At 42.7% G+C, this 26,704-nt stretch overlaps 1 protein-coding gene and 1 long non-coding RNA gene across 2 annotated transcripts in view; one reads left to right on the top strand and one right to left on the bottom strand.

The window, feature by feature from the left end:
• LOC306973129 overlaps positions 1–5,614 on the bottom strand; it is a 268,899-nt gene extending 263,285 nt beyond the window's left edge. Inside the window, exon 1 of the long non-coding RNA XR_013793548.1 lies at positions 5,585–5,614. This is a non-coding gene — a long non-coding RNA (uncharacterized lncRNA). The remainder of the gene's footprint in view (positions 1–5,584) is intronic.
• A 3,019-nt stretch (positions 5,615–8,633) lies between these two features.
• The window catches only part of LOC306973016 (noelin-3-like), a 38,344-nt gene continuing 20,273 nt past the window's right edge, over positions 8,634–26,704 (top strand). The window contains exons 1-2 of the mRNA XM_079569814.1: positions 8,634–9,197; positions 26,448–26,591. Of these exons, the coding sequence (XP_079425940.1) occupies positions 9,129–9,197; positions 26,448–26,591 (213 nt within the window). The 5' untranslated portion in view covers positions 8,634–9,128. The remainder of the gene's footprint in view (positions 9,198–26,447; positions 26,592–26,704) is intronic.

Raw genomic sequence — 26,704 nt, 5'->3', positions numbered from 1 at the left:
GAGCGGGCGAGTTTGAGCGCGCTTTTAAATTTACAGAGAGCCACCTGTTCCACGTCTTTGAAGGCTTCGACATGACACGCACCATTTGCCGCAACCACCACTTGACATTTTGCGATATAAAAACAAGCCTCTGACGATAAAAAAATTTCCAAAGCAGCCTTCTGATACTTTGCCTTCCCGCAGTTAAACAAAACTTTGCGCTATACAATATAGTTTCTAGTGTTTGGGTTTTAGCCTCCAGACTGGCAAAGCTATACCTTTATCTTCTGCACTCAGGAGCTGCCAGCGCAGACAAAGGCAGATCCCGAGCAAAAACAACATTGACAGAAAAATACAGTAAAATATCATGTCTTAAGCTGTCACTGCTGTGTTATTTTTGCCCATTTTTTTTTTTTTTTAAAGAACTTGCACCACAAGCCTCCCTGTATTGACTGCTATCTCTATTGTGGCTGGATAATTGCCCGGCGCTTTGTTGCTTTTTTTCTCGAAAGCTACTATTCCGTTCCGTAAACACAATGATGCAGCTATATCCATCGATCCATCCCACCTACTAAACGCTTTCTTTGCCGGCGTCTCGAAAGCGCGGCGGATACCCAGACTCTATCGTAACCCATTTAGAGTGATTAAAGTACAAAGAGGCCCGTCTCCGTCTTAAGTTATTGTTATAGAAGGCCTGCGTGTCTTCAGGAATGCGAGTGGTGACTTTGTTCGTCTGTGCCAGGAAAACGTCAGCGTCTTTGGTGCGAGTCAGAAGCTTAAGTTCAAGTGCTCCCTGTTCAAAGCGTTAGTCTGGGAAAGGCTCCAGCGGCTCTGAGCTTTGCTGTTCTGCAGTGCCCCGAGCAGCACCCTCTGACAGGAGATGAGTGCACCCCGGTGAGAGGAGACACCCTGCAGCCCTTATAAAAGCAACTTATTTTATTTCAGCCTTCACTACAAGTCGCAATATTAAGGCAAAATTTTACCACCGTATTGTCATTGAAGCGCCCGTACGCCTTTCATACGAAACAGCTCCTTTGACAAACAGATGTGCCTGGAAATTAGTCAGGAGAGGTGATCATTTTCAACCGTCAAATGAATTTTAGTGCAGTTCCTTCTTGATCAGCTCCATCCACTTTTGCTTTCATAGATGTAACTCGTATTGATTAGGCCTCAAATGTTTAAAAGCTGAGGCATGTTTGCTAATTCCCTTAAACTACAGACTTGTGTTGGGCCGCTCAATATTGGCAGATTGGTATCGAAATATGAGGTGATGTAATATCTACAGCGGGAACCATACGCCGCGCCCCAAATTATTATGCAAATTGTATTTTAGTGTCAAAAAGGTAAAAAAAAAAAAAAAAAGCTTTTCAATTAAACTCATGGATGGTGTTGTGTCTCAGGGCTCTTTGAATCACTGACATCAATCGCAGCGACCTGGGATGATTAGCCCAGGTAAGCCTAGTTAAAGCAGTACTAAGTAACTCTTCCCCCTAGAGGCCATAAGCGCAACTGCAGTTGTAGTAGCAAGTTATGATTTTTTGACTTATTAATTGTCTTGGAGAGTAAATACGAGGCTGACAGGAAAGGCGAAGGGAGAGGGGGTTACTGTGCATCCAATTATACAATGAAAATATTTTTTTTCACTCAAACTTGGCTGTAAATACTGTTTAAAGTGACGTTAGCCCGCAGTTAGCTTTGCCCGTTAGCATGTTAGCTCCTTCTTCGTGATTCCATTAGTGTGTATTGCTTTCTCCGGACCGGTGGCAGTCAAGTTGCAAACATGGTTTTCTGGCCAGAGACACCAGGGGGAGATGAAAGACCCTCCAATCATCCCATAAACACGTGTATTACCCCCACAGGGACTACGGAAAGGATTTATTAAGGTAAACAAGTTACTTAGTACTGCTTTAAGGGAAAAACTACAAAAAAAAGGACGTTCCACAGTATTAAGCAGACCATCATTTATACTCACTACTGCCACCCCAGGTCATACGTGTAACTGCAGCTTCTATATTAAGCTCGTGCATGACGGCACTTCGGACCCAAATTAACACATTTTTGAGTGACTTTTAGGATTTTAGAGGCAGTTGTGGTGAACAGGTTTGAGCTCATTCTACACATTAGGACATCGCTGGAACATGTAGGGGGAGGAAAATACAAGATTTTAGCTTTTTTAAACTCTGTATAGTCCCTTTAAGTAGACTATCTGAGGCTTTCAACTCTTCCCAGCGGCCCTTACATAACAACACTGCCATGGTTTTCCTAAGTAATCCATAGAGCTCTAAGTAATCACGCTCTTCTATACTCTCTCAGATCAGTGGAGGCTGCTGTCTCACTCACTTTCCGTCTCCCGTCTCCGCTCTGAACAAAAAAAGCGCAAAGTGTCCATTTTCTCAGGACAGGGCGGACCGGGACGGGCATACCAAAGCAGGACCGTCTTCTACAGCGGGACGAGAGGACCCGGAGCTGAAGGTGACTCCGCCATCGCAGCCAATCGCCACGTTTCAACAAGCCGCCCTCGGGGGGAATGGGGCCAAATGACCGAGCACAAGTGCAATGACTGTTGATAAGCCGTTCAGGGTGAAAGAACAATGCGAGGTGGAATCCGCGTGTTTAGTCGGCCAAACCAGAAGGGACGCCTCTCACAATGTCAGTCCTCTTTTCACTCAGGACAGACTTGGACAAGACAAATAAAGAATGTGTGGTTCACTGAATGATGATGAAGGTTTCGATGAACTTTGGTGCACAGACTTTTGCAGGTAACGTGTGAGAATGAAGAAGAAGAAGAAGAAGAAGAAGAAGAAGAAGAGAGGGAAGTGGGGCAAATATGGCAGTATGTTAAATGATGTCCTTGCACTGCTCTGGAACATGTTGCGCTGTTTGCGGTTGTATTAACAATCAAAGGTTCATTTGTGGCACTAAGAGCAATGTTTGGAAGCTGGGCTTACTCTCAAACAGGTCAGAAAACCCTGCCATTCTGCAATTTTCAGTCGTAAGTTCATCGTGAGCATCTGATCACGGCTCGTAGTCTTGTTTCAGTTGCTATTATGCTCATATAGTCAGACCTGACAGTTTCGGCTGCAACTGTGGCCTTCCTCAGAGGTTGTCACGTGAGGGCGGCCACAGTTGTAGCTGAAACTGTCAGACACGAAATCAACATAAAGGTCTGGCTATAAGAGCATAATAGCATCATCACTCGAAGACCTAATGAAGCTAATGGACTAGTCTTGTTTAAGCTCGTGTTCCCACATAGCTTACGTCTCAAACCCTCATAAAAAGTGGATTAGTGTGACCGCCAGTTTCGTTGTCATATTGGAAACTTCGACCTTTCACGCAAGGGGTCATGGGACATATATAAGATGGATAGGGCAGGGGGTAGGCCCATAGAATCTTTGGCCCCCATGGATCCGTAGTTCTCAAATTATGGACGTTTCCCATTGATGGTACTGATGTTTCAGCATTTTCATCTGGTTGAGACTCGATTTATGCACTTGCGTAACTTTTTAACTGAAGCCTATAGATCTTGGAGTAGTTTCGCATCTACTTGATATTAACACTATTTTAAAGTCACAAAATCATTTGGAAACTCTTGCCACTGCGAGTAAATGTTGTCCTGTTACATCAACACTAACATATAAGTCTGACTTTTAGTTAGCCCACTCAGTATTCCAGTAGTATTTTCACCAAGGACTACTCTCTCTTCTAACAAGTAATTATTATAAAAGCAGAACTAACTAACTCATGCCCCTCGAGGCCTTAAGAGCCACTGCAGGTGTCGTAGCATGTTGCATTTTTTTACTCATTAATTGTCCGTGAGAGTAACTACTACGCTGACAGAAAAGACAAAGGGACAGAGGGATATTGTACATTGTGCCAAACCCACTTACACAATGGAGATATTTTTTTCACTCAAACTTGGCTGCAAATACTGTTTAAGTGGTGCTAGCCCGCAGTTAGCTTTGCCTGTTAGCCTGCTAGCTTCTTCTTCGTGATTCTATTAGTGTGTGTTGCGCCTCCAACCCGTAGGCAGGGAAAGTTGCAAGGGTGGTTTTCTGGCCAGAGACACCAGGGGGAGATGAAAGACCCCCCACTCATCCCATTAACACTTGTATTACCCCCAGACGGACTACGGAAAGGATTCATTAAGGCAAACAAGATACTTAGTTCCTCTTTAAGCTATATTACTTTTACTTGTGTACAAATTTATGACAACTCTACCCCTCTCTGTTTTCAGATTGAAAAAATAGTTGGTTAAAGTCATTGTCATCTCCTTCTAGACCATTGTCCATTTGAGTTATTAATAATATAAACAATACCTGAACCCAAACCAAGTATTTGTGAGTGTGAGAGCACAGTAATAAGACTCCCCCGCGAGAGTAAAGAGTCCTCCATCCCTGATTCAGTAGAACTCGTTTTTTTAACTCCTTCATTAAGAGGCAGCGCGCTGAAGTTGCGATGCTCATCATGCTCTGTGATATTAGCATATAATTCTTTGCGGCTAATGGGGCTGTTAGCGCTGTAGTGGGCCAAGCCTTATCAAGCGGAGAGCATTAGTCTGATAATCCAATCTAACACCAGACATCAGCACCATTCCCTTCAAACACTCCACTGTTTTTAACTATGGCCATTCTTTGAGTATGTTTTTTTTCCTTACAGGCTGTGACAAAAAGCAGAGGAGGTGTCGCATGTGGCTAAAATGACACATAGGTTTTAATCATGTTCAAATCAAAGCCTCAATTCCACGTAATATCCAGTGCATTACCAATGATGAGTCATGTCATTTTGAGTTGGTTTGAAAGAACATTAGTCGGACACATCTTTCACCGAGTGCATTTCCTCCTCTTCCAACCAGTGTTACCAAACTTTTTTTTTCTAACAAAAATTAGAAAAAAAACTCAATCAAAAGTTATTCATGAGACCATTGAACTATGACGAAAATACCACGATATTTTTATCAAATAAAATGAAGCTGAAAAGAAGAGACATAAATCATCAAAACCTCCAATGACAGTTTGAGGACCCTGACTATGATTATAGTAGATATTATAAATGTAAAGTTGACCAAATTAATGTCAAATGTAGTCGACTAAAACTAGACAAAAAATTAAAAACACAAAGAGATCATTATTTGACTAAATCTAAAGGTAAATGGACTTATATAGCGCTTACCTTCATCAGGCCCAAAGTGCTTTACAGCAAGTCACCCATTCACACTCTCAATCACACACAAATGTACCCAGATACTGGAGGCAAGGTGGGTGAAGTGTCTTGCCCAAGGACACATCGACAGTGTGCATCTCCAGCCACCGTCGCCTGTGGAACACCCCACCATCACTCCTGAGGGCCCCACAGTCTCTGGAGACCTTCAGAAGAGGACTTAACACTTTTCTGTTCCCTTTTTAAAGAGACTAGAAGCAAGTTGGTCATTTTACACTCACTACTGCCACCTCTGGTCATGCGCGTAACTGCAGCTTCTATTTTGAGCTACCCGAAGTAACAGCTTTTTTAGTGACAGTGCAGGATTTTAGAGGCAGTTGTGGTGAACAGGTCTGAGCTCATGCTACACATTAGGACATTGCTGGAACATATTGGGGGAGGGAAATACATAATAAAATTTTTAAACTCCTTATAGTCCTTTTAACATTTGTTTTAACTTTGTGTGCTTTTATGGTTGTCACTTGTGTTGTAGCACTTTGAGATTTTCACGTAAAGTGCATTACAAATTAAAGGTATTACTATTATTAGTCTTAGTCAAAAGAGTAAATTAAAATATCTTAGATGAAAGTTCTTGAGTAAGCATCTGTACCTTCAGGTAATATGAACAACCCCTGTACATACATTAAAATAATGTTGTTACAATAAACACTGATTCCAAACTTTCTGTACATGGAGGAAGAAAAAATATCTGTACCTTGCATTTGAAGAAGTCCCACAGTTCCCAGGTAGCAGTTGGGAACACTGTCCCGTTCCAGGGTTTTAGGAACACGGGTTATTCTCTTAAAAGTGCTACTGTTACCTCAGTTTTCACTGATGGCTCCAAACCTCCAAATGCAGATCCTCACCTTAACCCCGGCCCGTGTTGCAAACCCCTTCTCCACTGACGGGTCCAACATCAAGCCACCGAGTTGAGGTGCATCTGTCAAAAAACATGTCTTGTTATAAACTCACAAAGATTGAAGTAGAATAAACAGGAAAAGCTGGACACACTCTTTAAACACCATCATCATTCAGCACAGCGTCTGTTGCCCAGTACATCAGGAGCCATTACGGATTAGTTAGAATACATCAGCCCATGTTTTATTACAAAAACAAATGAAACGAGTCGATGATTGGAAAATTTTGCACGGCTTCTGTGTTTCCTTTGTTTTAAAATAACAGGAGGCAGGTGCTACATCATGTTCCTTCATTATCCGTGTGTAAGAATCCCATGTTTATGACGGCTTTATAGTCAAGAGGAAGTGGAGATTGGAAAACAGTGAAGGGTCACATGTTCCTTTGAAGTCTGCGTGACGTATGGAAAAATAATCGAATATGTTAAAGTATGTGTATGAAGGGGCTGAAGTTAGAGCTCAGATAAATGCCATCACATCATAAGTCTTCTTAAAGGCTATTGATCTTTATAGGCCTATATTCTCCTCCTTGTTCTGTTTCTGTCCAATTTCCCTATCTCACTTCATTTATCATTATGTTCATTGTATTATTTCCAACAACAATTTTTTTGTGAGACATGTGACAAAAAACAGCACCTAAATAATGTTAAACCGAACTTGAAACAAAATCACAAAGCTTCATCTATCCTGCTTTTCTCACAAAGAAGTACCTGGGGTTTCTACAACCACGGGGTACCGCACAAAATGCAGCGGCATCTTAAAGCATAAAAATTGCTGTATTACCAAGTATTTTGCCTTAAGTGCAAACAAATCATTAGCTTACAGGTCATAGCCTAATGCGAAATATAAAATCTTCTGGTGGCTGTGAGATGTAAATGTTTGAAACTTTCAGTGTGTATGGAAGCGCTGCTGGCAAAAAAGGCCATTTGGTTTAATTATGTAATTTCAAACTTTCTGACAGATATTGATCAGTTTCTGCCGACTTTAAGCCCACGGAAAGCTGTCCCGTAGCTATGATGCTTCACTTTTAACCGATTCTATCTTTGCAATAGGCCAGAGGTGTCCAGCCTCCCTCTTTCAAGAGTCACATACCAGACACAGGCCTAATGTTTACTCAATTGTAAGACACAGCATACCTTAAAAGCTATTAGTTTAGAAGGTTTTAAAGGGACAGGCCACCATTTTTACATACTGAGATATGTTCTTGCCTGAGCTTAGACGAGTTGATACGTACCTGTCTGGTCTTTGTGCGTGCCCTCAGTCACGCAAAATGACCAAAGATGTTGTTAGCATTTGGCCTCTCTCAATGTATTCCTATGGCTCCAAACGGGGTGAAGCTAGGTCACTTCTAGCTTCACCCAGGAAAACTGGACCGAGAGTCTTTAACTACGGCACCCCATAATTACGGTTGTATTGTAGTAAAGCTTAAATAGTCGACAGGGTTGAGTTTGGAGAAGCTCAGGACATTTCGCTTCTATACGTGTGACGTCACGACTTCAAAAAACATAAAAAACTCTTAAAAACAACCATCAATATTTCTGAAACTCAACAGAAAGTTACTGAATCACTTATTTCTCAGACTCATTAGCCAAAAATGCTACACCTACTGCTAAAAAAGTATTATTTACTAAAGTCACTACTTCCGGGGTTAGCATAGCTGCTGCGCCGTTAGCATTTAACTCCGCTAACCCGGATGCACCGATTTTGGTAAATATTACTTTTATAGCAGTAGGTGCAGCCTTTTTGGCTAATGGACCTGATAAATAAGTATGAGAAGTTTCAGAAATATTGTTTGTGGTATTAAATACTTTTTTTGTAGTTTCTCGCACACCTGCGGACCCGGAAGTAGAGCTGTGACGTCACCACTTAAACGTTTTTGTAAAAGCTTCTTCTTCCCTGAATTACTACTAAAGTCTAGATATAACTTTGAAAAGGCAGCTATGTTATTGTGTTCCAGTTTTCCGAAAATGCCATACTTTTCAGCATGAATTGTTATTTTCACCGAATTTGGGTCGCTCAAAATATGGAGACCATATTTTTTTTTGCATTTCTGGAGCCAAATATCAAAATACGGTCTCCAAGCTAACAGATTTTTAGGGAATGTTTTGCAACTGAACCTCTTAACCTCCACTTTAACCGAATCTAAGGGGTTACAGCCTCCTGAGTAACACCTCATTTGAAAGCTAAAACCTACTAAACTCATCTAAACAGATCTTTTTCCTTGCGTTGTTGCCATGTTGTCGTCACTTTTTTTTTACATTTCTTTTTAATTTGCTTTTTGTTGCGTTTTTGTCATTTTGCTGTTGCGTTTTTTTGTTTTGTTTTGTTTTTAGCGTTTTTATTGCTTTTCGTCACAAACATTGATCACTTTGACGTCACCTTCATGTCACCTTTTCGTCACTTTTCTGTTACTCGAGTCGTCCCGAGTTGTTGTTTTTTCGGGGTCGCGGCTTGGAAAGTTTTGGGAACCCCTGCTCTAAAATCCAACCTTTATGTCCCCTCGCCTGCGCGTGCCCGCTCACCAGGCGCACGCGGCAGCAGGCTGTATAGAAGAAGCCGCACGAGGAGCAGCTGCTGCACTCCACTCCGCTCTCGCGCCACTCTCCCCTTCGCGAGCGCTGTGTGTGGGCGCGTGCAGCTGGAAATCAAACATCAAACACTCCACGCGGGAATCATCAAAGAGCCACCCGCACGAGACGAGACCGGGCATGAGTTGTGTGATGATGTCATAAAAAAAAAAAAAAAAAAACGTGAGCGACGTCCGTGTTTTTTTTTTTTTTTCTTCCCGCCTCTCGCTCGCGCTCCGTGTATGTAATGCCTCCAAACTTTTCGCTCGTCTCGCAGAAGCAGAGCCACCTCCTCCCGGCCGCTGCCCACATGGGAAGCGGGAAGGGGAAGCCGAGCGAACGGACCTGCCCTCGTCGGAGCGCCGCGTGAGGACGTACACGAGGACCCCCGATCAACGATTCCAAAAAACAAAAAAAACAAAAAAAAACTTCCAAGTATTTGTATCGCAAAACAAGGCAACAAGGAGGAGACATGTGGGCGCTGTCCGTGGTGCTGAACCCGCTGCTGTTTCTGCTGCTGTTCGGATACTGCCCTACTGTGGTGAGTCTGGCGGTTCCTCCGCTGCGATAGAAACTTTGTCCAGTTCGCTCGGTTTGACCCAAATATTTGACAGCGTTGTGTATAATACTGGGGGAGGAAGTTGCCAAACTTGCCGTGTTTCCGTTTGCAGATCAGATTAGTAGGTTATTGAAAGGTGAGTTTACGCTTCGGGTGTCGTTGGCTGCAAACTTGTCACGAGTCGAGACCATTGTGTGTATTATACAATGTCATTTCACTGACCTGACTGTGAACATATGAAAATATATCTATGCACTGTCATTGTTCAACTTGTCACAAATTGTGTTCCCAGCCTTAAGCATCATCCTAGTTGATTTTATCTGCTCTATAAAGGTTTTCGAAGGTTTATATATTTTGTGCAGCAGTGCTAGTTTCAGATATACTGTGCTGTATTGCTTAAAAAAATGACGTTTTCATAGTATCTTGAGGCATTCAGTCACTCACCAACCGATATAGACTTTTTCATTCCTCATCAGATATACATAGTACAGCTGTAAAACATTCATTTATATTAAATATTTTACCAGCGCAAAAAAAAAGCAGACCTCATTCTCCCTCCGGCTGAATGAAAGAATAAACCAAATGAATTAATGCCACAGAATTTGAAGGCTGTGGAGGAGGGCGCAGCTCCTGGCTCCACTGGTCGCTGTTGCCCACATCCAGCACGCTGCTCCGTTACTGACCCTGGACTAAAGCCAGATAAGCCACTCTGAACACAGCTCTCTATCGCTGTAAGAACAACAACACACCGACTGCTAATTATGGCCAAGTCATCCTGTCCAATCATTACACAAACAATACATGAAGAACAACAATATTAAAAAATAGATGGATGGAATCAATTAAAGCTAAACCAGGACCTGTTCAAACCGTTATGGCCGTGAACCCAGGACTGAACCAGGATTAAACTGTCTGGTTTTGGTCAGTGATTAGCACCAGGACCGCACAATTGGCTCACCACAAACACTGCTATGATTTAGCCACCATTTTTGAAACGACTGGGTTGATTGAGTCGTTGACATTTCGCTTTTGACTTACATAAATATTTGAAAATCTCTTCCACAATGGAATATTCCTGGATGACTGAAAAACACTGTATAATAAGTCAGAGGTTTCAAACTCTTCTTGGGTCATGGACCGAAATTCAGCTCCCACGTCGGAGAAATTTTTTCCAATAAATGACTAATAATAATCTGTGATTTGATCAAAGCCCCAACTTGACTGTAGCTTCATAAACAATGGCAGCTTACACTTGTATTGCACTTTACAAGCCTGTGTCACAAGTTCCTCAAAGTACTACACAGTAGTCATTATTTATTCACTCCACACTCAGTGGTGCTGAGCTGTTAAGGTTTACTTTATTCATCCCCATAGGGAAATTCATTCTCTGCATTTGACCCATCCTCAAAGCCGCTGGGGCGACCTGTAGGAGCAGTGAGCCGGCGCTCGGGGACCCATCTCCATGATCTAGAGCCAGGCTGGTGCTCAGAAACACCTGGCTGGCTTTTTAGTGGTAGTGGAAACCGGAGTACCCGGCGGAAACCTACGCAGACACGAGGAGAACATGGCAAGCTCCACACAGAAAGGCCCCGTCCCTGGTGGGAATCGACCCCGGACTTTCTAGCTGTGAAGCACAAGCGCTAACCGCTGTACAACCGTGCCACCAAAGCCACAGCCGCCCTGGGGCAGACTGTCCATTTACCACATGGCTATATAATGTGTTGTTCATATCCTGATCTCTTATTATGCCAGTGCCCCTGCTGGACACGTGTGGGACTCTTTCCTTTTTTTAAATTACTGCCCCCTAGTGGCGAGAATAAGCATTCTGGTTATTCTTTAAAAAATCATAACTCCGCACAGGAATGGGCTAACTTTTTTTTACATACTGGCAGGTTTAAATCCGGGCCTGATCCAGCCCACGGGCCATATGATTGACATCCTGCTCTAAGAGGTCTTATTATGGTGGACTTCATGTACTAGCATGTTTCAATCTTTTCTCATATCTTTTTACTCTTGGACATGATTAAACTGTGCCCTGTGAGCTGTTTCTTGATGTTCAAACATAAATTGCAAATCTGATCACAAACCAGTGCTTACCAAGTCAATTACAATTTCATATTTCACCAAAATGTGGCACTCCTGCAACCGCATTTTAATCCCTGTTCTTGCTTCCCTGAAAATCTAAATACATTCAGATCTACTCTTTTCATTAGCCTCTCCTTTTTAGCTCTCCCGATCCAGATGCAGGCTCTTTTCTTTTGCACCAATCGTCTCACTCCCAGCTTCCTCCTCTTTTGTTTATTTCAATACGTTTAGCGCTTGAAAGCCTGGAGCTTGTGGAGAGGTAATAACCTTCAGCGGGCTCTTCGTCCTTTGCCTTCAGAAGATACTGGCAGCAGGATTTTGTCGCCGGCACGGGTGGGAAGAGCCTAATCGACCATTGTTTTTGCCCAAATGGCTTGATAGTCTGCAAAGCTGCTGCTCCTAATGTGTGACACCTCTCCCCCCCCCGGAGCATCCTCCTCACGCTGAACTGGCAGAGGCTGTTTTGATCAAGGGGTTCTCAAACTGCGGCAAACGTACGACTGCTGGATCGGTGGGAAACGGGAAGAATCTGATGTTTTTTTTCCAATCCTGCCAAGTCGGATGCGAGTTGCACAGATTGTCTGAATGAAATGGCACAGAGTTTTTGTCTTTTTCCTATTCTGTACAAAGACAATCGCCTGGAACCACGCCGTGCAGATACTGTTGGCGACGTGTCCATCGGAGTGGGCGTGGCCTGGCCTGGGAGAGAGAACTCCATTTCAATCCCATGGAAACGATTCATTTTTCACACATTTCAGAGGTTTCCAGGCGAGAATCCTCTTCAATACGGCGTGTCCTTAATGTCCCTCAAAGGGGCTAGATGCAAGTTCGCCATTTTGTACTCACTGCTGCCACCTCAGGTCATACGTGTAACTGCTCCTTCTATATTAAGCTCGTGCATGACGACAATTCAGACCCGAAGTAACACATTAGGACATTACTGGAACATGTAAAGGGAGGAAAATACATCATTTTAACATTTTAAAACTCTGTATAGTCCCTTTAAATATTGGCCACCGCTACAGAGGGAAATTCTTTGTTTCTCATGCACGAACTCCGTTTTTTGGACCATTACGTCTGTAGGATATAGACTCACCATTTGCTAAAGTAGTTGTGAAATCTACTTCAATGAGTTCTGTGTGATTGACAGGCGCATTGGCTAATCAGAGAAAGGCCGGGTTTGCGGCCCAATGAAGAAATAAAAATCACACTGAGGAACAGTGAGGCGCTAAACGCTGCTAATCAGACGCGAGAGAATTTATCAGGTTTACTGTGATTGTGAGTAATGTGAGGGTTTTAATGATTTCCGCATTTAAATAATCAAAAAAATACAGAAACCTCGCTGTGAAGTGAAACCAAAACAAACCCGAGAGTTTGCAGGTGGATAAATAATGACACACTTTGAGATTCATCTTGTATCTTGTATTGAGATTGATTGCTGACATTTGGCCCTGGGAACAGGTGGATTTGGATGAATCTCAAAGCGTCGGCCACCAACATCTAGACTACGTATGACCAGTGTGGGGGGTCATATACATTTGAATAAACTCGAGATACAAGTGCATTTAAAGGAACAGGCCACTGTTTTTCCATACTGAGATATGTTCTTACCTGAGCTTAGACGAGTTTGTACGTACCTGTCTGGTCTTTGTGCCCGTGGAAGAGCGTGGTAGCTTCCAAATTCACCCCCGTTTGGAGCTATAGGTATACACTGGGAGAGGCCAAATGCTAACAACATCTTTGGTTGTTTTGTGTGACTGAGGGGACGCACAAAGACCAGACAGGTACTCATCAACTCTTCTAAGCTCAGGCAAGAACATATCTCAGAAATTTTTGACTGCACTTTTGCCTGGTGACTTTACTATTTTCAGTTTATATTTTGCTAAAAGTAACTCAAAAGTAACTCAAAGTAGTAGTAACTACATTTTTGATACTGGAATATGTAACACAAACTAATAACATTTTTAGAACTGTAGTCACTAAACGTAACTTGCCTAACACTTTGTATGACCATCAGTTTTGATTGATTGGACGCCTAACCTTCTCCAGTCATCGAAACTTCATTTTAACCTCAAACCTCTCACCTGAACCGAGCCAGGCCAGGTCTGTACTAAGTCCAAGACATGAACAAAATGTCAGACCAATGAAATGAATGAGTAATGACCTGGATTAGAAATTAACCGGGGATAGAGTGAGATTAGGAAAGGACAAGGAAGACTTCATTTTTTATTTAATTATTTGTCTTTTATTTAACCAGGAAGTTCACACTGAAATGTCAGAATCTACATCATCAAGGACTAAACTAGGACTAGACAAGGACTCGACTATAGGCCGAGAAGACAGGTGCACGAAATGAAGCGATTTAGTTGAACAGACATAACTATTAGACCAAACTAGATCAAAACCAGCATCGCTTGATCCGCTAATTTCCTACCAAAGTCTGACTACACAGATTAGTCTCTCTTCAAGTTCCTGTATGTTTTCCGACTATAAAAACATGTCGCCAGGGAAAGACATCTGCGTGAATTGAAGCCATTTCTTTGAGCGCAGTTGGAGGGAGCCGCGGAGCATCTGGGTTGGCCGCACTACAGCTTCATTCAAAACGAATGAAGAGCTCAAGTAGAGAAGGATGTGCGTCACTCGAAAGGAGAGAGAGAGGAAAGGAGAGAGAGAGAGAGGAAAGGAGAGAGAGAGAGAGAGAGGGAGAGAGAGAAAGAGAGAGAGAGAGAAAAGGAGAGGGAGAGAGAGAAAGAGAGAGAGAGAGAAAAGGAGAGAGAGAGAGAGAGAGGGAGAGAGAGAGAGAGAGAGAAAGAGAGAGAGAGAGAAAAGGAGAGGGAGAGAGAGAGAGAGAGAGAGAGAGAGAGAGAGAGAGAGGAAAGGAGAGAGAGAGAGAGGGAGAGGGAGAGAGAGAGCGTTTCAACAGATTAGTTCAACCGGCAGCTCCTTCACTGCTGCTATTCAGACTGAAGCAGGAAGAGACGAGTGAGGACTCTATGAGACGCTTCAGAGTCTATTGTGGAGGTAAGGAGGCAATAAATGATGCCAAGAGTGCACAAGATAAGAGGTTTGAACTATTTTAAAGTGTCTCGTATTAGAAGCAGCAGTAGTAGTAGTAGAAGCAGTTGTAGTAGACTGGTATAGTATTTGTAGACATTCAAAGCAGGATTTTCTTAAGGCCACTAACTATTCTGATTACTTAATGACATGATGACTATACTCTATCTGTTTTCAATATTTGTCACATGTGCAAGGCTGGATTTATGCAGGGGGTTACAGGGGCTAAGCCCAGGGGCCCAGCAGGCTGGAGGGCCCCTGGGCTTAAGGATAAAAGAAGAGAGTTCTCTCTCTTTGCAGACTCCCTCACATGTAAGGCTTAATCAGATGACTTTGTACCCGAGACTAAACCAGGTTTAAACCAGGACTAAACCAGGACTAAACCAGGACTAAACCAGGACTAAACCATGAGTAAACCATGACTAAACCAGGACTAAACCAGGTCTAAACCATGACTAAACCATGACTAAACCACGACTAAACCATGACTAAACCAAGACTAAACCAAGACTAAACCAGGTCTAAACCAGGTCTAAACCAAGACTAAACCAGGACTAAACCATGAGTAAACCATGACTAAACCAGGACTAAACCAGGTCTAAACCATGACTAAACCATGACTAAACCACGACTAAACCATGACTAAACCAAGACTAAACCAAGACTAAACCAGGTCTAAACCAGGTCTAAACCAAGACTAAACCATGACTAAACCATGAGTAAACCATGACTAAACCAGGACTAAACCAGGTCTAAACCATGACTAAACCATGACTAAACCACGACTAAACCATGACTAAACCAAGACTAAACCAAGACTAAACCAGGACTAAACCAGGTCTAAACCAAGACTACATCATGACTAAACCAAGACTAAACCAAGACTAAACCAGGACTAAACCAGGACTAAACCAGGACTAAACCAAGACTACATCATGACTAAACCAAGACTAAACCAGGACTAAACCAGGACTAAACCTGGACTAAACCAAGACTAGACCAGGACTAAACCAAGACTAAACCAAGACTGGACCAAGACTAAACCAAGACTAAACCAGTTCTAAACAAGCTACAAGCCATTTTCTTGAGTTGACACTGGGACAAAATATGTCTGTTAAAATGCATGCACCAAATTGCACCATTAAAATAAATAAAAATCTCTGTGGGAGGACCCCCAGACCCCCAGAAGTACTGTTTAAGAAGTTACTTGTGCATGTTCAAAAAAAAATAAAAATAAAAAAATCTTTCATTGTTGAGAGAGAGAAATCAGAAAGACATACAGTATATAAGGGTCCCTGAATAAACTTTAACCTTGCGGCCCATTTGACTTAAATCCGGCCCTGCACATGTGAGACCCCAAAAATGAGTCACGCGATCGAACATGCGGCCGTGGACCATCAGGATCCATATAAACATGGAAGATACTGGACAGCGCCGGCGGCTTGTTCTTTCATGTGCTTGTATCTGCAGTGAGAGGGACACAGATAAACACGTGCGAGTGGAATCCCAGTTTCAAAGGCGCCACAGGAGCGAGCTGGTGCTGCGGCAGCGTCACTCAAACTGCAAGCTGGAGTCATGAATATCAAACGTGACACAACACCTCTCGGTCACGGCATCAGAGCGTGACAAAGACGCGCTAATCGAGCGATACTGTAAACAACTTCAGTCCGTGGATGTTGAGAGGCTTGTCCTTTTTGGCTTGGATCTATAGTTGTTCTGACCACAACCTGGAACTCACCCAAACCCATTCCATTCAGTGATTTAAGCTTGTTCCGTATTTGAGGTTTTGTTGGCTCCAATTTGGCAAATATCTCTCAGTCAATCACACCAAGGCTCCAACCACACAAGCGCCACCACAAGTTATAATTTGCGAGCAACTCTGTTCGGGCCACGCCTCCCCGAACTCTGACCTTTTCATCATGAATTGCGCCAGCCCCTTTATTCCTATTAGTCAACATATGGCTGGAGAAGTCAAGAGAAAGTCGGTTACTACACGGACACAAAGTAGTTTTTAGCAGTGTTGACTTGTTGGTGCAAATGACCATTGGACATTTTACACAAATCAAACATCAGATTTTAGCGGCCGAATATTTGACCTTGTTCTCCGCTTAATGAACGAACTTCACGATCTACCGTAAGTGCCAACACAATGAAAGTGCCAATCTGTGGCAAGAAAAGGCAAAAGTGGGTGGGGCGTAATAAGGTGAATACAGCCCGAGCTTCAGAAGCCAATACTGTCTGTAGCCGTCGTTCCACATAGCGCGACTCGACCGCGCAGGTATCGAGTCTACCCCTCAGACCTTTCTGTTTCCACCACACACACATTTGTTGTGGGCGACGCCCCCACAGAGGAACACCAGCTAAACCATACCGCCTTTGCTAATCCTGTCAGACCTTGGAAGCTAAGCAGGGAAGGGCCTGGCAGGACTTGGATGGGAGACCGTTTGGGAACACCAGGAAGCCTAGCGAATGTAGTGAGTGAGTGAGTGGTTGGCGGTGGTCGGAGGGGCCGATGGCGCAGACTGGTTGCCTCGCTTCCGTCAGTCTACCCCAGGGCAGCTGTGGCTACAATAGTAGCTCACCACAATCGAGTATGGAGTGAATGAATAGTGCAATGTAAAGTGTCACTGAGTGTCCAGAAAAGCGCTATATAAAACCGATGCATTATTATTATTATTAAACCTGCGCTAACAGCAGCTAAATGCTAATATCGGCTAAATCCCCTTCTAGAACAGCCGTATGATGTTGTGAAATATTAAATCCGTATGACCTGCGTGTTAATAGTGAGGGCAGAGGCCAGAGTCTGTTCACGTCACATCAGGCACGGGTTAGCGCTTTGGCCACAGGTCGGTCCCAAAACCTATACCTGGTCAGACCGGTTTGGCCATGGTTTTGTTATGGAAAAACTTGACAAAGCGGGTGAAACAGCCATTCGGCTGACACGCACCTGCTTGTGGAAAGACCCCCTTTCTAAAGCGATCTGCTTCTTCTGAGAGTTCACACTTTACTGTGAGTGGTTACATCCGCCTGTCACTCACTCATTCGCGTGACGGAGGCGAACCGGTTGGAGTGGAAGGGGAAAAGGCAACATAGAATATCCCCTAACCAGTCAACGAAGACAAAACTATTTTCTCACTGAGATCCTCTGGCCTAGGATCCTGATAAAAAGTATTAGACGTGCAATAGGATGTATAGCAATAGCAGTAAACGTAGCAGTTGTAGTAGCAACACATTTAGTAGTAGCACAAACAGCAGTCTTGTTATTGCATTATTTGTATTTTGACCCAAAAAACATCCAGACTTCCAAAAAGGACAAACAAATGTGGACATAGCCATTGTTCGTAAAAGCGATACCGGCCGTGGGCTCAATATGTGGGCTGATTTAATCTATCTACCTTTTAATATTTGAGAAACCGCTGGTTTATTGGGTGAACAATTTTACAGCAACAACATCGTCTAAGATAAGTCCCCAATGCTTTGATAATAGTGAGGACTAGTTCGTCACAATCTGATAGAGAGCCGAAATTCATGAGGAAGAATGGGCGCGCTCCTGTGATTGATAGTGGACAGGGGCCAGATAAGGCTTTTTCAAATGCAAAACACATGAGGAATCTGATTTGTATTATTAAATCGTAATGCTTTCTTCGACCTGGTGCAAATGAGGTCTAGTAAGGATTGTGGAAACACGGAAGAGTCAGACGGTGCAACATTTCCTCCAAAAGGGTTAACAACTGTAGTCAATCAGTACACTGTTGTGATATACAATTTTTTTCCTACAAACTAAAACAGTAGCTCTGTGATATCACTGCGCCGAGCCTTTGTGTGGGCATTAGTTTATTCAAAGGGATTGTTACAGAGAGCTCACCCTGGAGGAGGAGGAGGTCAGTCCGGCTTAATGTGAGTCACACTTCTGTTAAATGCTATGAAATATTGTTTTGTAAAGATTAGTTTTCTATGTGGAGCTCTCCCGGCGGGTTCGATTAAAAATAATATTTAACCTCATTATGGGCTGGACTAGATGAGAACTTCATTTCGCTCAAGGGTTTTTCTAATGGATTCAGTGTTTTCAGTATCCAAAGTTTAATTGTGCTTTTGGAGTGTGTTGCATGTGGTAGAGAGCTTATAACAAAGGTTTATAACAAAGCCACACTGCACAATATTACGGGTGATTCTGTTGCTATTGTCATAAGAGAAACTTTAAGACCAATGCTGTGTTCATGTGGACTGGGGCGCTCGTTTTCCGGAGATGTAACGCCCCCCAGTTGATTTGTGTTATGTGCTATTACTGTGGGAAAGTGGGGATTTTGACGACACATAGAAACGGTCACTGATTAGTGTTTTACTGAGTGAACATTTAAATTTGGCAAAAAAAATAACAAATCAGCTTATTTCCCCAGTCAGGTGCAGTCAAGAAGGTTGTTTTGAGTTTGAGTTCGACTGTTGTTTTCCACAGTTGTTTTTTGAGCAAGAGTCCATGTGCATTTTCCACCTGGGGACAATGTTTTCACACTGTGCGATTGAAACGGGTACGACAAGAGCCAAATCTCATGACTGAGGTCTTGGTCGGCTACATTAACTGCTCATACTGTGTATCTGGACCTATGTACAGCAGTCGCAATGCGTGGATCTCAACCACAGCACGCTCAAAAAGTCTGAAGGTCAAAACATAAACAAGGAATGTTTTACTAGTAAAGAAAGAAAAAATTACCGCCATAGAAAAAACGTATATTTTGTGTGTCACCATGGTACTGCCCTCCAAGTGACACAGACGGCAATTGACTGTGCATAACAACGCCATCTTATTCATTAGTTCAACTTTCTTTCTACCCAACTATTAACAGACAAAGCTCTTAAAATGTCAGTATTTAATTATACTTCTGTAATTTTGCAAGTACTGGCTGGACTAATCAATGAGACAAGCTTTGTGCTTTTAGTTTGGCGTGCTGGATCGAAACAGGAAGTCACTTCTTCTCTTCTATGAGTTCAAGAGTCAATTCAAGGGGTATGGCGTAGCTGACGGGGAAGAACATCTCTCACAATGTTTCACTCTTTATAGCCGTTTTCTGACGGACCATAAACACATGCAAATAAAGTCAAGCCAAAATCAGATACAAATGGATGTCTTTTTCACAGCAATTTTTTCCAGAAAAACGGCACTTGTTACTAACGTTAGCATATGTAGCATGGAGCTAAAGTAGTTCCTGGTTAGCATTGTACACTACTTTATTTTTTTGTATTTATGCACTGTTGACCGTCTTTGCTCCTGTCCATATCTCTGTATCTTTATCAGGTAGAAAAAAATATATTCACAATTCGGCATTTGTTAAAGTAATGGTGGAGAAATGGGAAAAAATAATTGCTTTCCCTTCCTTGTTTTCACTCTCTGGCTGCTTCAAACATTATGTGGGCAATTCCAAACATGCAGTGTCTATAGTAATCATAGAAATGCCTTTAATGCCTTACAAATGCATACATCTGTTTTGTCCTATGTAAAAGTATAGCGAGGTATAACTACAACATGCTTTTCATGGCTTTTGTCTGATTTCCGTGGTTTCTCCATTGTTAACATATTAAAAGCTGATGTTTAGTGGCCATTGAATGTGTTTACGACCCCACAAAAAGCAGAAACTTAACAGAATGTGATTTAGCATTTAGCTCAGAGGCCACTTTTAGACGCTCATTTGTTTCTAAAGCAAAATCTCCAAAGAACTCTGTACACAATTTCTAAATAGGCTTTGACCTCACCTAATTGGGGTCGATGGTTTGACAACTTCTGAAAACATCTGGATCGTTCATAAAGTGGGATGTTTGAATGCTAATGGCTATAGGAAAAATACTTTGAATAGCTGTCTTGCTAACTGTCTGCATACGCCGCTCCTCCTTTAGCTATGATCAGTCGCTCATGCCGTGACAAATCCCTGCACGCGTCTTCCCGTGTTGTTTCAGATAAAACACAGCCTCCGATTCACAAGTGCAAAGTTATTATGAAGTGCTTTCTCTCCATTATTTCATTCTGGACAGCGGCTGCAGAAAACGGTGACTCACGCGGTTTCATTCAAAGCCGTCATTCCAGTCGGCTCTTTGTGTTTTCCCGCGTGACGTCTTTCTCATGTATTTCCATAGACTTTTCATTGTTGAGCTAAATGAAACAAAAAAAGCATGCAGTTTGTTAAATGTTCAATTCAGATGCCAGTCAAATCGTGCAAAGACCTAAAAGCAGATGTTTCCTAATATTTCCATTCTCGTTTTGACAGCTGAGTATTATGAATATGAATATGTCCATGCAAGACAGAATATACAGTGGCCTATATTTAAAGGAATAGGCCATAGTTTTTGCATATTGTGATATGTTCTTACCTGAGCTTAGACGAGTTGATGTGTAACTGTGGTCTTTACGTGTGCGCTCAGTCACACAAAAAGACTAAAGATGTTGCTAGCATTTAGCCTCTCCTCCTCACCTCTATGGGGCCAAACTGGGTGAAGTTAGAAGCGACCCATAGAGGAGAGGAGGAGAGGCTAAATGCGAAGTTATTATATGTTTCTTGTCCATCCATCCATCCATTTTCTTCCGCTATATCCGGGGCCGGGTCACTGTGTTTTATGTTTCTTGTATTAAAAAAATTCAAACAATATTTTCATTGACGAACCAGCTTTAGGTGTATGTGTATTATTTTGTTGATATACAGTATTATCTGCAAATATTTTTCAGAGGGGATTTTGGATATGGTTTAGTTTTTAAATAAGTGAAAACCCATCCATCCATCCATCCATCCATCCATCCATTTTCTTCCGCTTTATCCGGGGCCGGGTCGCGGGGGCAGCAGTCTCAGAGATGCCCAGCCTTCCCGATCCACACACACCTCCTCCAGCTGTTCTGGGGGGACCCCGAGGCGACACCAGGCCAGCTCGGAGACATAGTCCCTCCAGCGTGTCCTGGGTCTTCCACGAGGCCTTGTCCCACATAAGTGAAAGCATATCTGTAAATTCAGATTTATTCTTGTTTGTTGCAGTTTGAAGCTCAGTAAATCAAGTTAGGAATGAAATATTAAAAATCCCTCAGAAGAAACCGTCAAATATTGTTAAATACAAGACTGGACAGGGTGAAGTCTTAGAAACTAAAGTGGAGATATTGTTACAACAGTGTAAAACGTGCCCTATGTTTGTATAGATTGTATATAATTGACTGTCTGGGCCTGAAATTTTAAGTAACATAAGTAATATTAATTAACATTATAATTTTCTAAAACCCCTCCCTTTGCCGATTCCTACAACTAATCAGAATCCCCGGGATACAACTTCGACCAATGAGAAGCACTTTCCTGTGAACTGGCCTGTCAGGTCCAATCAGGAGCGAGGGGGAGGAGCTTAACCGTTTACTTTTGAAAGTTCGGTTCCTGCTCTCCTCATTTTGCAAACTAGGGGTGGCTTTCTGGTTAAAGGGGGGACACATTGAGTATGATTGTTTCCTTTCAAATTTCACTCTTATTAAATTTCACATCTCTCCTCACTTTGCAAACTTACAGACTATCACTTTAATTGTCCGTGAGAATAAATACTACGCTGACAGAACAGACAAAGGGAGAATGGGATATTGTACATCCAATTTCACTCAAACTAGGCTGTAAATACTGCTTAAGTGGCGCTAGCCCGCAGTTAGCTTTGCCCGTTAGCGTCTTCTTCGTGATTCCTTTAGAGTGTATTGATGACTCCGACCCATTGGCAGCGAAGTTGCAATTGTGGTTTTCTGGCCAGACACACCAGGGGGAGAGAAAAGACCCTCCAATCATCCCATTAACACTTGTATTACCCCCCACAGGGTCTACGGAAAGGATTTATTAAGGTGAACAAGTTACTTTGTACTGCTTTAACGCTTCTGTGAAGATGAATGTAAAAGTCTAAACTACAGCATTAGGAAAACCTAATAGCTTTTCTTTCTTTGTATTTTGAATTATAATCTTTGCTACTAAGAATCCAGGGTGTACTCTGTTCTAATCAAAGAGTGCTTGCCAATAAAGCCTTAGATAATCATAGCACCGCCATTGTCTCTGTCTAACTATAATGATTTGTATTTTAATTTGTCATAGAAAAAGACACTTTAAATAGTCCCCACACAGGCACTCACTTCCTTTTTTCACTGCCCCTTGTGTTACTCTCCTCTTCGTAGCGCAGCTTTTGTACGGCGGTGCAGCCAGGCGTATTGGAAGTAATAAAGACTGGGGGGGAAAGCCTCGCACAAATCAGAGTTATCAGCGGCTCGCAGCACCCGGACCTTTCCAAAGCCGGCTCGGACCGGACCGACAAACGGAAAACAGGAGCGCTTCATCAAGGCCGGGACAATATTTACTGTCGGAGAGAAAAGGGTTGGGGGGGGGTCCGGGGGGAGCAGTAACAAGACGAGGGGGGCGCACTCCTTCAAAAAAACACCAAGGCCAGATGAGGAGAACCGCCAGTTTTTCAGAGTGTTTCTAAAAGATTCAGAAGCAAAGCAACGAGGAAAACACGAGCTGCCACTTTTTTTTTTTTGATAGGTCGAAACGCAGACCGAACCACGACGGGACTCTGGGGTTGTATGCGCGGTCCGACTGGCAGCACAATAACAGCTCACACCGGGCTGAGGACACAAACAAACGTCAGAACAGTTGTAGACATGGTGGCTGCGGCTTATATGGAAGCTCAGAACATCTAGGATTCACGCACGCTCAGCTTTAACTCAAGCGGCCTGCTCTTGTACCAATGTCCACACGCTCAGAGACAGGTGCAGGGACTCTGGTGGTGTTCGGATCAGAGTGGAGCAACTTCTGTGTCGTGGAATGATTTTAGATGTGATGAACAGGGCCGGATATAAGTCAAATGGGCCCCGGGGCTAACGTTTTCAGGGCCCCCCATAATCAATCAATATTTATTTATATTTATTTATATAACATCTGTTCATATACTGTATGTCTGTCTGTTGGATTTCTCTCTTTACAATGAAAGGATTTTTATTTTATTTTTTTTAAACATGCAGTAGTAGCTTAAACATACTGATGACAAATTTGTGAAAAAAATAGTTTGACATAATGACCCTGATTTGAGCTTGGTTGCCCTCGCGGAAGCACCTTTGCTACTGCCAGACTGGTGGGGGACACATGTAAAAGGGGGGTCTGGAGGTCCTCCCACAGAGATCTTGTTTATTTTAATGGTACATTTTGGTGCATTTTCATGTATTTTAACAGACCAATAGGTACATATTTTTTCCCAGTGTCAACTCAATGAAAATGGCTCAGACCTTTTTTTAGAATTGGTTTAGTCTTGGTTTAGTCTTGGTTTAGTCCTGGCATAGTCCAGGTTTAGATAAGGTTTATTCTCGGGTAAAAAAAAATCATCTGATAAATGTGAGGGAGTCTGCAAAGAGAGAGAGAACTAGTTAACAGCCCGCACTGAGCACGCACTTTTCTCCGCATGCCCAGGGGCCCTTCAACCTGCTGGGCCCCTGGGCTTGGCCCCTGTAAGCCCCTGCATAAATCCGGCCTTGGTGATGAAACAAAACTGCGGCACAATTGGATTGAAATAGGTTTTGATGGTCTTATAGTTTGTCATGTCTTAATATCAGCTGGAGCCAAGGACAATACAACTCAATGGGAGACATGGAAAATCTCCAAACATTTCCCCATCATTTTTTGGAAGTGATTGGATTCGCAAACCTTCCACGTTCATCTTCAAGAAAAATGAGCTAATCTACGCATTTCAGAACTTTTGTAGAGATCTAAAATCTACAACTTTAATTGTATTTGTGCACAATAAGCCTCCACAGAAGCCGGAGATATTTCACTGTAGTCATTAGGTTGCGTTCTGCGTCACATTGTAAACAGCTTATCATTTAAAATTGAGTTGGTGCAGCTCAGAAGTATATGTAGTGTAGGATATTAAAGTTCATACCGGAGCCACAAACTCCATGTTTAAAGGAACAGGCCACAGTTTTTCCAATCCTAAGATGTACAAGTGGATACCTTGGTTGGTACCTGTCTGGTCTTTGTGCCTGTGGAAGAGCGTAGTAGCTTCCAACTTGGAGCTTGTGACAAAGTGGGTTTGTCCCAGTATTTATTTTGGACACTTTTTCATTTTGCAATATCCATCAGCTAACAATAACCCTCAGATTCATGATTAAGTTAATATTTACATCACATTGTTCGTTTAAAACTTGGTTTATTCACTCAGTATACAAATTTACCTGCATCACATGGTGGGAACAAAGGGAAGGCTTGGTCTTTGTCGGCCATTTTAAAATCTCAGGCTGAACCATGTGGCAGGGGGGGAACTGGTTTAAACTTTGCTTTGAGTTTCCTTTTGTATTTGATTTTTCAAGGTGCTTTATTTGCTCCACTACGCCATCATGTAAACAAGAAATGTATCAATCAGTAAAAGTTTATTTATAGCACTTTACACACCAGGAGGACCAAAGTGCTTCACAGAAAGAAAAAAAGAAACAGAAAAAAACACCAAATGATTACAACCTGGACACAATTCAGTGTGCTCTAAGTATTAAAAGCAAGTTTGAAAAGATGAGTCTTTAATCTGGATTTAAAAAGGGACAGGTCCGTGAGAATGCATGACATGCTGAGTGCTTACAATAAATGGTGGGGGTGGGGGATGTGCCGATCGCTTCAAAGCCTCGACCCGATCGGCACATCACTACTGGTAAGAACGATATTTGTTGTCAGTCTGCCTGCCCATTTCGACCACTCGTGGCCAGCTTCCCCACAGAGCTATAGAATGCACTGGGAGAGGCCAAATGCTAACAACATCGCTGATTGTTTTGCGTAACTGAGGGCACGCACACAGACCAGACAGGTACGCATCAACTCGTCTAAGCTCAGGCAAGAACATATCTCAGTATGGACAAATGGTGGCTTGTTCCTTTAAGTTAGTGGCTGTGGCTCTGCAACAACATCCAATATAAGTTTCAACATCAGTTCACACTTATTTTTCTCAACATAACTATGATAGCCGCACCATGCATTTTCATCTTTGTTTATGGCTAGTATCTCCATAATGGCTGGACCTATCCAGACACAAAGTCCAGCATTTTCCCTCACGTCATTTGAACTAAGATCCAAAAGTGGTGACAATATTCAAAAGGATGTGCTTGATGTTGCTCAGATGAAAGGACTTTAAGAAGACGCTGGACTTTGTGTCAGGTTCTGTTTCATGTGGATCGGTCCAGCCATTACAGAGATATTAGCCAATAGAGTTAGGAGTTACCATAATAACCACAATAGAATACACCAACTCAAGCTGTTGCAAATGTGGTAGGGCTGAAACAACTATTATTGAAATAGTTGATCTGTCTGTGTCTCATCCAATCAGAATTCAGAGTTAGCGCTAAGAGCCTCCGAAAACACTCACTTTAAGTTTACTCCATCAACATGTCCTCAAGCGGCGCCACTTGAGTGTTGTGACGCCCCCTGAACGCATCCTAATGGTTACAGGGAAATACCCTCTGCAAACCCCCCCAAAACTCTGGTTTCTGTAGAAGCTTATTGTGCACAAATTCTACAAAAGTTCTGAAGTGCGCAGATTGGCTCATTTTTCTTCTCTCAAAGGTTAACACTGCTGGATGTGCACAGTCAACTGAATCTTAATTTCAGAACGTAAAGCGCAAAGCGTGTCCAAAACAATATTACGGCTCCAATATCCAGAGCCTAAACCAACATTACAATTGCTATCGGCTCCTCTTAGCATTAAATACGGGCTCAGATATGAACTAATATTGTTTACTTGACTTATTCCTGTTTGCTCCAAGGCCACAAAGAGGTTTCTTCCATCGCTCTCTTCCCTGTGTCAGTCTGCTCTTGGAAAAGCAGCTTGTTATATATGTCTCCTCTTTTTCTTTTTATCCATGTGATTTAGTTTTGTTTCATTCCGAGGCATTCACAAAAAAAAAAAAGCTGACTTTTTATTTTGGTAGTTTTCCACATCCTTGAGTATTAAAAGAACTCATATTTGACATTCGAGTTGAAGCTTTAAGGCTATTCTGGCTTCTTTTGCCAACTATAGTTACATTTCCATCTATTTCCTCACTCCCCATGTAACGTTCTCTGTTTGTCTCCTCAGACGGTGCGTCCGAAGGAGGGCTGGCAGGTGTACAGCTCGGCGCAGGACGCAGACGGACGCTGCATCTGCACCGTGGTCGCCCCCGAGCAGAGCCTGTGCTCCAGAGACGCCAAGGGGAGGCAGCTCCGACAGCTACTGGAGAAGGTAATGGACGTTTGCAATAACAGGCAAACAAACAGCAGACTGCAGAGCGCTCTGAAAGAGGCCACTCACTGTGGGCAAATAACACCTGAGTGAGATTTCGGAAAACAAAATAG

Source organism: Gobius niger, assembly GCF_951799975.1.
Source record: "Gobius niger genome assembly, chromosome: 13".
NCBI classification, from domain to species: Eukaryota; Metazoa; Chordata; class Actinopteri; order Gobiiformes; family Gobiidae; genus Gobius; species Gobius niger.
Note: the sequence above shows the minus strand (reverse complement) of the source record. Positions and strands in the feature narration are given on the sequence as shown.